Genomic DNA, 11,764 nt, shown 5'->3' with positions numbered 1-11,764 from the left:
TAATAAAACGCGGGGGATATTGAATCGCGTGAAATTTCTAACTCGCGTAATCGGTATCGCGGCCCGTTTTTTCTACGCGTTAAACCGTGTAATTACAATAATCCGGCGATGAATATCGCGCGCGATACACGTATCGCTACCTACGTATTTAGCGAGCCGGCCAATTTCCTCCTTTATTATAATAATATCCGGACCGATCCTTCTCTCCATCGCTCCTCTTCCTCTCTCTCCTTTCGCCGGAGAAAACGCGAGGGGGAGTCGCGGCAATTTTCCAAGGATCGGAAAGGCCGTGGGGACGGCAATAAAACGATAAATCGCGCGCGCGCGGCAACCTATGGGCGAGCTCGAGAGGGACTAGGAGAGGAAAACGGTGGTCCCTGTCAGCGATTGCCCCCTCTCGCGAGAAAAAATGGCAGCTGCCGCGGCTATAGATATAGAGGGCCGCTCTTCTCGCGCCACCCTTCTCGGCGGCGAGGAGAGAGAGAGGGTCGAGCGTGCCGAAACAGGACAACTTCCGCGGCGGAGGCGAGAGGAGAGAGGTTTGAACGAACGAAACGACGGCTTGGCTGCTGGACGAACGGGAGAGGAAGGAAGAGAATCGCGAAAGGAGGAGGAGGAGGAGGAGGTGGGGGCGTCGCGTAGCACGGACGACCATCTCTGTCGCTGTCGCCGCCGCCACCGCCACCGCCACCGCCATCGTCGTGTATATACCTCCTACCACCGGCATCGAGAGACGATCGCGGTGGCAGTGATGCCGATTACCACCGCGATCGGTAACAACGTTTCAGCGGAAGGAGGAGGAGAGGGAGAAACGTGTATTACAGGGGATGAGAAAGAGAAAGAGAAGAGAGGAGAAGGCGTACGTGCGCGTGGAAAGACAGCTGGGCTGCTGCTGGCTGCTGCTGCTGCTGCTGCTGCTCGCAGCTACGACGGGGTGGAAGGACGGAAGCGGTAATAAGGTGGTCGTCGAGCTCTCGGTCAATTCCCGAGGAAAAGGGAGAGAGCGAAAAGGGGGACGAGGGAGAGGGAGAGAGAGAGAGAAAGGGCGGAGCCAAGCGGAGATCGTTCGGGCGGAGCTTGGCACGAAAGGTACCGCCTACCTCGCAGGAATCGCCTTTTCTCCCCGTTGGATCAACGCCGGCCCCCCATCGTCCTCCACCTCCTCTTCCTCCTCCTCTTCCTCCTCCTCCTCTTCCTTCTCGTCGTCGTCGCGGTCGTGGTCGTCATCGTTGTCGCGGTCGTCCTCGTCGTCGTCGTGGTCGTCGTCGCGGTCATCCTCCTCGTCCTCGTCCTCGTCGTCCTCGTCGTGAGATCGGGATCGTCGTCGTCGTCGTCGTCGTCGTAGTAGTAGTGATCGGTTCTCGTCGTGATCGCCGTCGTCGTCGTCGTCGTCGTCGTCTCACCCCGAGAACGAGCGTCGAGCGGTGGCGCGCGTTCTCTCCTCTCTCTCTCCCGTTGCGTCGCGGACGATCGAGCTCCCGCGAAGCGGCGCGCCGGGGGTGGGGGCCGAAACGAGAAGCCGGCCGCCGGTGGCGCGGGTCAGTCTGTCGGGCAACCGGTCGGTCGGTCGCTCGCTCTCTCGTTTCTCGCTCTGTCCGCGCTCTCCGCTCGACTCGACTCTACCGCGTATCCGTACTACTCGCGCTTCGCATCGCGCACGCATCGCAACCACGTTCCTTCGTTCCTTCCTTCGTTTCGCGACGACGAGTGCGTGCAGATCGAAAGAGGGAGAGAGAGGGAGGAAGAGGGAGAGAGCGTCTCGGATCGGGTCCAATTTTCGCTCGCCTCCGCGCACATCCAGGTGGATATTCAGGGGGATGCGCGCGCCTAACCTTTAACCCCGGACGTGGACGGGCCGGACGTGGCAGGACGTGGCGCGCGGCGAGTCGGTGACCTTGGCTAGGAAAAGGGATAATGCGGAGAAAGGATCGTCGTTTACCTCTGCTCGGACGGATCGATCTCCTCTCGTTAGGACGTGTTCGTGTCACGGCGGAACAAAAGGTGTAACGGAGAAAACGGAGCGACGAGGAGGCGAGGGAGGAGGAGAGGAGGAGAGCAGGAGCGCGAGGTGATGTTGCTGGAGTCGCGAGGTGGTCTCGCCGGTAGGAAGAGAAACGGATTGACGGTGTCTTCGTTCGGTGGCGGAGGTGGCGGCGGTGGCGGCGGCGGCGGAGGCGGAGGCGGAGGTGCCGGCTGCGGCGGCAGCGAGGAGGACGACGAGGAATCTCGACATCTTTTTCTTGGAAGAAAAATGCAGACCGAGGGATCCGCCGCCTCCACCGCGGTCTCCACCGGTTTGTCACCGGGGTGTACGCGCGACGACGGCGACGATAGTTCCACCCCTTCGCCCAACGCCAGCCTTCTCAACAATCTGAACAACAATTGCAACTCGAATCGACAATGCGCCACCGACTTTAGCATCGCGGCCATCATGGCGCGCGACTCGAGGCAACAGCAACACCAACAACCCCAACAACTCTCGCCCCATCACTCGCAAACCTCGCCTTCTCAGCAGCAGCAGCAGCAGCATCAGCAACAACAACAGCAACAGCAGCAGCAGCAACAGCAACAACAATCTCATCATCATCGTCAGTTACAGCAACAGGCCGTCGGCGGTGGAAAATTGCATCAACACGGTGAGATCTTTTCTTCCATCTTCGTTTTTTTTCTCGTTCTCTCTCTCTCTCTCTCTCTCTCTCTCTCTCTCTCTCTCTCTCTCTCTCTCTCTCTCTCTCTCGTGGTCGTAGTCGACCGAACGTTATCAGTCGAAACGGGACAAAAAGAGAAGACACGTAAAAAAAAAAGAAAAAGAGATAAAATAAGAAGGGGTGGAAAGATAAGAGAAAGGAGAAGGATCGATGGGATGGCGCGGTTAATGAATTATTTAGCGGCGAACGAATGGGCGCGTAGGGGCGCGAGAAGAAATTGGCGACCAGGTGAGGTGTCTGATCGGAATTCTGGAAACGAGCGTGGCTGCTTTCCGAGCTCAGCCAGACGTCCGAACCGTACGCTGGACGGTGTTTGGTTTCATCATCGCGTATCTTGGACGCCCGCGGCGAATAATCGCCCACGAAGATTCTACACGGGCGAAATTTACGATTGGCCACGGTGCAATTCACCCACGGAAACGGACCATCGTTCCCAAATAAACTCGGGTAAACGGCTGCCGATGAATCGGCCAATCTCTCGTCTCTACGTGTGTACACGTGTGTTGGACACGCGCGACTTGCTCTTCTTCCACCTCCTCCTCTTTCTCCAGTCACCTAGTTTACCGCTTTGCCAGTAAACAAATCGTTCGATATAAATCCCGATCTCGTTAATCTCGAGCGAATCTCCCTTACCGAGATCAAAGCTCGAGATTTAGAAGCGTCGACGTGGACGTTTTCCTTCCCTTTCCTTTCCTTTCCTTTCCTTTTCTTTTCTTTTCTTTTCTTTTCTTTTCTTTTTTTTTTCTTTTCTTTTCCCTCTCGAATTCTTTCGCGAAAACGAACGAGATCTTTAACCGAGATAAAACGATAACGAATTACGATTTTCCACTCGGATCGGATCGTTGGATAACCGGATATCGAGGTTATTTTTCGCGTATAAATAAACGCGATAGTGAGTGGTAAGGGGTTTCGCGAACGTCGGCCGGCCATCGAAACGAAGAGACGACACGGTCGGTCGGTAACGGGGCGACACGGTTCGTTCAGCCGTGTAATATCACATCGCGCGTCGTTGCTCGAGTAAAACTTTTCGATCGTCGTTGCCGACAAACAACGATGTTTCGAGGGAAAAGCGGAATTAGCGAAGGAGATGCGAAAAAACAAAGAAAAAGGAAAAGGTGAACGGCGATTTTCGTCTCGGTCAACGACATCGCGTTGTCTCGCGACCGTGCGCGCGCGTCAACGACCACGCTCGAAATACCTGCCGCTCGAGAAGACGCGAGAAAAAAAAGACGAAGTCCGGTCGATCGGTAATTTGATAAATTTTCGTCTCTTTCGTTCGAAACGGAATGGAAAAGTCTCTTTCCTTCCTCGCTCCTCGATTACCCGTCGGATCGCATATATCGGATCGATTTACGTTTTGCCAATCGACAAAATAATCTTCTAATTGTCCGTCGACGGATCGATCGATCGATCGATCGATCGGTCTGTCTCTCTTTTCCTGCGATCGTACAGATAAATAAATGCCAAGATACGTTCTATTGATTTTTCTAGATCGAATTTCTAGATTCTATCTTATCGACCGATAAAAATACGAATATGATACGATATGAGAGGAAGGGAAAGCGGTATTCAAAGGGGAAAGATTAAGTAGAATCTTGCGTTTCTCCGCGATCCGTCCTCTTTGATCCGCGCACGGAATCGTAACTCGTTTGACGAGGCCGCTCGTAAACGTCCGCGTATACAGAAGCAACGAATCGTTTCCACGCCGCGACTCGTCATCCGTTTCGTCGCTCGTTTAACACCGCCGTTCGCCGTGTCGAATAAAAATAAGCGGATGACGGATCGCGACCATCCCTCCAACCTTCCCTCCAACCACGGCCAATTAGCCGCGCCACGAAAATTAGCCTCCCTCCTTTAAACGGTATAATACCAAACGGTCGCTACCTTTTCGTAGGATCCGTCGGGAAACAAACGTTGTTGGCCAAATTAATCGATGGCGAAAGTGAAAAAGAGATCGAATACGAAGAGAGAGAGATAGAGACAGAGGAGGAAAGGAATGGAAAATCGATGCGAGGCCAAGCGAGAATATTCCGCCGTTTTACCTTGGCCGGGAAGATTGTAATTTCACGAACCGCTGCCGCCACTTCGCTCGGCATCGGGATCGGTGGATAATAACGTTAAACTAAAGCAACCTCCGTCGTAAGTGGATAATTATCCTTTAGCACCAGCTACCTACTACGGCGTCGTTATTATCTCGACCGTAGGAAGACGCGGCCGGCTTCGTTTTAACGAATAACACCGCGAGAGGAGAGGAGAGGAGAAGAAAGAAAAAGAGGGAGAATTAACGTCGCGCGCGCGATATCGGTCAAATATCATTATATCGAAGATTTCATTTTTCTTCGAGGAAAATGATTGTTTCTTTTTTCTTTTTTTCTAAAAAAGCATCGCGCGTGTTTCAGAAAGGGAACCGAGCGTTTCTGGCGTGGTTCGGGGTGGCGGTGGCGGTGCAGCTCCTCCCACGCCGATCCAGGAGGCTATCCTGGCGGAAGACGATCCGGAAACGGACGACGCCGGAAGTAGCAGCGGCAAAGTAGCTTCCCCCGTCAATCCTCTCCTCCAGGAACGGTCCAACTGCGAAGAGCTCAGACACGTGGCGTGTCATCTCGAGACGAAAGACTTGTGGGACAAATTTAACGAGTTGGGCACCGAGATGATCATCACGAAAACTGGCAGGTAAGAGTGGATTTCACCCTAATCAAATTCGCATCCTTTTCACCCTTCTTTTTTTTTTGTATACGATTACATACATAATTTTTCTCCTCGTATTGGGAAAAACTAGAGCGGGAGGGAGGGAGAAAGGAAGGAAGGAAGGAAGGAATCCGAGTTTCTAGCTTCTCTCGTCCGCGAGGCGAGTTCGATTCATTAACAAAGGACGGGTTGATAAATAAAAGCATTACTCACGCTCGTGGCGCTGGCCGGGATGAATGCATACCGGAGTCGACAAGGACTCCGTAGGAGAAGACCGTAGATAAGATCGGCGGGTGTCCCCGCGTTTTAGTGGTCGAGCAGCGGGGGGCCCGACACGGTATTAATGTTTGGCCTCCGAGGCAAAACATTCACGCCAGCCTTCGTCCTCTCTCTCTCTCTCTTTTTCTCGCTTTCGCCTCGGTGTCACGACACCATCGCGGTTATACTTTTATATATATATATGTATATATATATATATCTATATGTGTATCTTCTTTTTTTCTCTCTCTCTTTCTCTCTCTCTTTCTCTGTCTCGGCAGAAGGATGTTCCCGACCTGCAGAGTGTCGTTCAACGGATTGAAGCCGGACAGTCGATACGCGGTGTTGATGGACATCGTCCCCGTGGATAACAAGAGGTATCGATACGCGTATCACCGAAGCTCCTGGCTGGTAGCGGGTAAGGCCGATCCACCGGCACCGGCCCGCCTCTACGTTCATCCCGATTCCCCGTTCACGGGGGAACAGCTTCGAAAACAGGTGGTCTCGTTCGAGAAGGTCAAGTTGACCAACAACGACATGGACAGGCACGGGCACGTGAGTATCTGATGGTAGTAGTGGTGGTGGTAGTAGTAGTAGTAGTAGTAGTAGTAGTAGTTGGACCGATAACGTTAATCCGCGCATCGAGCGCGATCACGCGTATGCGTGTGTGTGTGTGTGTGTCAAATGTTCCGTTCGCAGTTGGTGTTGAACTCGATGCACAAGTATCAACCGAGGATCCACCTGGTGAAACGACCGGACTCGGGCACGGCCAAACCTATAACGGACCTCGAGAAGGAACCTCACAAGACCTTCATATTCCCAGAGGCGATATTCACCGCTGTCACCGCCTATCAGAATCAACTCGTAAGCGTCTCTTCTCCTTTTTTCTTCATTCTTTTCTTTCGTTATTCCCCCGATAATTTCCAATGCGCAACGTTCCTCCGACTTTGGATTCCTTCTTCATCTCCTCCTCCTCCTCCTCCTCCTCCTCCTCCTCCTCCTCCTCGGTGGAGGAGCGCACGCGCGCGCAATCGTATTTTACGATAGTCGTTTAGCAGCGACCGCCCGGTGTGTGGTCTCGGTACTCGCGCGGTCGTTCGCATTCCACGGGCGTCGCGATGCCCCGACATTTTCCACTTTGGTGTCTCCGTTTCGAAAAAGGCAAAAAAGGAAGGGAGAAAGAGAGAGAGAGAGAGAGANTCGAAAAAGGCAAAAAAGGAAGAGAGAGAGAGAGAGAGAGAGAGAGAGAGAGAGAGAATCGTTTCAACGATGATGAGGTGCGAAGAGATGGTCCGTGGCAATTATCTCTTTGTCCTCTCGTCGCGATAGAAAATAATAATACGAGGCGACGACGATGGTGGTGGTGACGGTAGTGGTGGTGGTGGTCGATCGTCGAATCGAGAGGTGAAATTCATTCGTCCCGGTTGGCGATCGGTCGGTAGCGGTTCGTCGTTGTCGCGTTGTCCTCTCTTTCTCTCTCTCTCTCTCTCTCTCTCTCTCTCTCTGTCTTTCGTCTTATTCTTCGCTCGCGTCTCTCAGCGGTGGGGTAGCAGCAGGCTCGTTTAGCAGGGACCAAAGTTTTTTTCCCCCTACCAAGCCACTTCCCGTGTACGGAACGGGACGAAGACGACGACGACGACGTATCATCGTTGCGGACGGTTTTTGTCCTCTCGCCGGCTCCCTCTCCTCCCTTCGCCTCGTACCATCGTAACGACCTCCTAACACCGTCTCGATTCCTCTTTCTCGCTCGCACGCGTCATAATTCATAACCTAACTGCCGTTCTTCTTCCCTCTGGCCACTCTCTGCCCCTTCTCTCTCTCTCTCTCTCTCTCGTGCGTGTATATATACATATATTTATATATATATATATATATATATATATATATCTCTTTCGAGCCTTTCCCCGATTTCACGGCCAATAGAATTATCGGCCGTGCGAGATAACGATCTGACGCGAGAAAGAGAGCGACTAATTTCGATCTCGCGGCATCTCGTTCGAGAACGAAACGAAACGAAACGGAAGAGAAGGAGAGAGACGATTGGAAGTGTGCCAAGAGGCGCGCGATTTTCGGGACGGATGATCGAAAACTTTGACGACGTGTCTTTCTCGAACAATCCCCCGTCTTTGCGCTTCCCGCTAATTATTCGATCCTCGTGGACATCCACGCGGAGGGAAAAAGGAAAGCGAAGCGGGTGCAAAAGCAGAAGCGCGTGGAAGCAGCGGAAGGAGGAGGAAGAAGAAGGTGAAGAAGAAGAAGAAGAAGAAGAAGAAGCAGTGGATGGTTTTAGTGGCTGCAGGCGTCGGCGTCGGCATGCACGAACGAAAGAAAACATAAATAATCGCGTTCGAATGAGACGAGAGGAGGCGAGACAGAGAGCGAAGAAGGAGGAGGAGGAGGGACGAGCTCTCTCTCTCTCTCTCTCTCTCTTTCTCTCTCTGGAAACCACACACGGCGGCCGTACCGCGTTGGCGGCTGGTCGCCAGGCATAATAACGCACTCGCGCCCGATGCTCCTCGTACGGGCGACGTTTCGTTTCGTTTCGTTTCGTTCCGTTTCGCGACCACGACCGCGCAAAGGGGGCTCGTCCCGTGACAGCTTGGAACCGAGGCCTAAATAGCGAGAAAGAGAGAGAGAACCACCCCTTCTTCGATGAGAGCGCTACCGTCTCTATTAAATCTATTATTAGTAGGAGCGGGGCCGGGTATATATCCCTCTTTCGATTACCTTACGGCTTCATTTTCATTTCGGAAGGGCACCGAGCGACGGAGGGAGAGAGGGAGGACGATAATCGCGCGCGTCGCGAATTCTCTCGAGATCTCGGCTCGCAATTTTCATCGCCGCTCTACAGCTGGACGTAATTGGCTCGGCTCCTCGTTCCTCGAAACGACGCGACTTCGTCCCCGCGTATCGACGCGTATCCGATTCGCCAAGGCCGTCGACCTTGCCCCGCTGAAAAAATCCCCGTTATTTTTTTTCCCCCCTTTCCCTCCCTCACCCGTCCACCGTGAAAATCGTCTCCGATTCGATTCCGTTCCACGTACGTGGGGGATAGGACAGGACAGGAAAATCTTGGCGAGATAAGTTTAGCCATCGTTCGACTCGTCGACTCGCGAATTAATAATCGAGGCGACGTGGGACGCGTGGCGAGAAGCATCAAAGAGGAAAAGTGTGGGGAGGGGGGAGCGGGAGGGGTCGATTTCAAAGGAGAGAGAGACAGAGAAGTCGCGATCGTAAAACGAATAGGGCCGGCGAGGGAAGCGGAACGAGCGAGCGAGCAAGTAAGTAAGTAAGTAGCTAGACGACGAGAAGGACGACGGTGACGGCGGCGGAGGTGGGCCAGATGTTTGGCTAATGATGTCAGCGGAATCGTAACTAAAACCGAGCCAGCTCCGGGCTTAGCGCGGCTTAGCCTCGGCTTTGAACGAAAGAGTCTTATTACCAGGCTGCACGTGCTGCTCCTGAGCGCGAAACCGTAGGGTAATTGGACCACCCACTCGACATCCACTCTCTCTCTCTCTCTCTCTCTCTCTCTCTCTCTCTCTCTCTCTCTCTCTCTCTCTCTCTCTCTCTTCTCCCTTCTTCTTCTTCTTCCTCCTCCCTCCTTCCATCCGGCGGCGTTTTTCCCGCGTTCTTCCGTTTACTTCCCCAAAAAGGGAAGGATCTCGTCGTCGTTGTCGTTGTCGTCGTCGGTGGCTGCCGATTCGACGGGTCGGAGAGTTTGACCGAAGCCACCTGTGCGCGCGCGATGGGTCGCGCTGCCGCCAAGAGATTCACTCGCACTCCCCGCGAATACACCGCGTTTTTCCAACCTTCTTCTCTAATTTTACGAGCCGTTGACTCGGTCGATCGATGGAACGAGCCGAGCCGCGCCGCGCCGCGTTTCCCGATACGCGTCGTTGCCCCTCGGTGACGTAACCCCCTTCCTCCCCTGTCCCCCTTCCAACTCCCCCTCGATCTCGCCTCGCATAGTCCACTCTCTTCCGCCATCTCTTTCTCTCTCTCTCTCTGCTTCCGCCGTTTCAGATCACCAAGCTGAAGATCGACAGCAACCCGTTCGCCAAAGGGTTCCGTGACTCGTCCCGGCTCACCGATTTCGAGAGGTAAATTAAAAGGGGGAAGTGGGTGGGGGAAGGGAAGGGACGATAAACACGCGCGCGCGCGTAATCGAGCAGCTTCCCTTTCAGGGAGACGATGGAGTCGATGCTCGCGGAGCAGCAATCGCTCAGGTTCCCCCATCGGCTCCCGTTCGAGATGGATCAACTTCAAGCGACGGCGGTGAGCAATCTGAGCCTGGAGGAGAAGGCGCTCTGGGCGGCGCGCTCTCAGATGCTGTTACGGGCGGCGGCCGCGGTCGCTGTCAGCCCTTACGCCCAATTGGTCGGCCCCGCGGCCCTCGTCTATCCCGGCGCCTCGTCCGCCGGAACCAGCCACCAACAGCAACATCACCAGCAACACCAGCAACACCAGCAACACCAACAGCAACAGCAGCAGCAACAATTGGGCCACTTGTGGTGGGCCTCGTCGATCGGGCCCACCCTCTTCGCCGCGGCGCATCATCACCATCAGCAGCAACAGCAGCAACAACAACAGCAACAGCAACAACAATTGGCCGCGGGATCGAGCGCGGGGCCAGCCGCTCCCCGCCCCCTCTACCCCTCCGCCTTGGCCCTGGCCCATCATCGATTCTCCCCGTACCACGCGGCCAAGTCGTCCGCCACCTCGTTGGGCCCCTCGCTGTCCCCCTCGCCCTCCTCGCGGAGGGCCACCCCCTCGCCGACCGACAGCCTCGGAAGAGACGTTCGAGATCTGTCGCCCTCGTAGTGTCCATCCCGTCGTCCGTCGCTCTCCCTCTTTTTCTTCTCCTTCTTTCGAAGGAGGAGGAGGAGAGTCGCGTACACGGTACACGCTCGTCGGTGTTGAATCTCACCTCTGGAGAGGTGTACGCGACTACGTGCGTTTTTCGCGTCACGATCGATCGTATGACGACCTTTACTGTATATAACTATATATATATATATATATACACATATACATATATATATATATATGTGTGTCTATATACATATGCATATACGTATACATCACGCGCGTTATACACCTACGAAATCGACGAGATCTTATAGGTATATAACTAATCGACTTTGTTCCGTTTGTGTAACATAAGTTGTATATTTCGTATCACGACTTATCGTTATCGTTATCGTTATTTATGTTTCCATTCTCCGTACTTCTCCCCCCCCCCTTGTACCACTCTCGCGGCGGAGAGGAAAAAGGCGCGTTCGAAAAGAAAACCAAAAAAAAAAAAAGGAAAAAAAAGGCGTCTTTTCTCTCTCTCTCTCTCCGCCCGAGGCCGCCCGCCCCCCTCTTCGCGATAGCTCGATCGCGACCACGATTTCTCGAAATCGTCGGCGATTAGCGTTTAGCGTTTAGATATCGTCGATATCGTTGATGCTTGTGTTGCGAAGACGCATAAAAAAAAATATCTGTGCCGTGCAAGCTGCTCCCTTGTAAATAAACCCTGAATAAAAAAAACTCTTGTACCGAGGCTTCTATCGTATTCTTCTCTCCTTTCCTATTTACCCCTCTCCACCAACTTTGCTCAAGCAACTTTGTATATATATGTGTGTGTGTATACACACGTATATAGGAATTCGGTCAACTGAAGGGCATATTTACTCGAATACGCGAAATGTTGACACGAAGGAGATCTTTCGAGAAGCTAGTTCTCTTCTCCTTTTCCTTCTCCTTCTTTTTCTTCTTCTCGATGGAACGCCCATTTCCTGGCCTGTTTCGGAAACGCTCGCGCTTCTCGAAGAGAGAAAGAGAAAGAGAGAAAGGAGAGAGAAGGAAAGGCGGCCTCGCCTAATTTGCTCGGTAATGTCCCGCCGGGAATTAACGAGCAGGGCTAGAAGAGGAGAGGGGAGAGCCGGTAGCACCCAGTCGACATTAATTATGCCCGCTGCCACAGGTGCCAACAACTCGATTATCAGATCTCGATCGGATCCCGATCGCTCGTTTAGATTACGCCCGCTCGCCCGCGCGCCCTCCTCCCCTCCTCCTCCGCGTCTTTTCTACGCCTTCCCCCTCTCCCTCCCCCTCAACCGCCT

The 11,764-nt window shown here is 53.6% G+C and overlaps 1 protein-coding gene across 1 annotated transcript; it reads left to right on the top strand.

Moving 5' to 3' along the window:
- The first annotated feature begins 1,440 nt into the window (after positions 1–1,440).
- Positions 1,441–10,478, top strand: LOC122714850 (T-box protein H15-like). The gene is made up of 6 exons (XM_043936563.1): positions 1,441–2,636; positions 5,108–5,381; positions 5,936–6,209; positions 6,354–6,518; positions 9,681–9,757; positions 9,830–10,478. Exons 1-6 carry the CDS (start codon positions 2,072–2,074, stop codon positions 10,476–10,478), a joined length of 2,004 nt encoding a protein of 667 aa, XP_043792498.1. The 5' UTR covers positions 1,441–2,071.
- Positions 10,479–11,764: the final 1,286 nt, after the last annotated feature.

Source organism: Apis laboriosa, unplaced genomic scaffold (genome assembly GCF_014066325.1).
Source record: "Apis laboriosa isolate Shangri-la unplaced genomic scaffold, ASM1406632v1 scaffold34_cov151, whole genome shotgun sequence".
In the NCBI taxonomy this organism is placed as follows: Eukaryota; Metazoa; Arthropoda; class Insecta; order Hymenoptera; family Apidae; genus Apis; species Apis laboriosa.
The sequence above is the reverse complement of the archived record's forward strand: the minus strand, read 5'-3'. Positions and strand labels throughout refer to the sequence as shown.

What these genes read in the sequence shown, in the direction of transcription:
- LOC122714850 (XM_043936563.1), top strand. Translation starts at nt 2,072, where the DNA reads ATGTTGCTGGAGTCGCGAGGTGGTCTCGCCGGTAGGAAGAGAAACGGA. An exon ending in TGGAAAATTGCATCAACACG is followed by an intron (nt 2,637 to 5,107) that starts GTGAGATCTTTT and finishes CGCGTGTTTCAG; the next exon opens with AAAGGGAACCGAGCGTTTCT. An exon ending in ATCATCACGAAAACTGGCAG is followed by an intron (nt 5,382 to 5,935) that starts GTAAGAGTGGAT and finishes CTGTCTCGGCAG; the next exon opens with AAGGATGTTCCCGACCTGCA.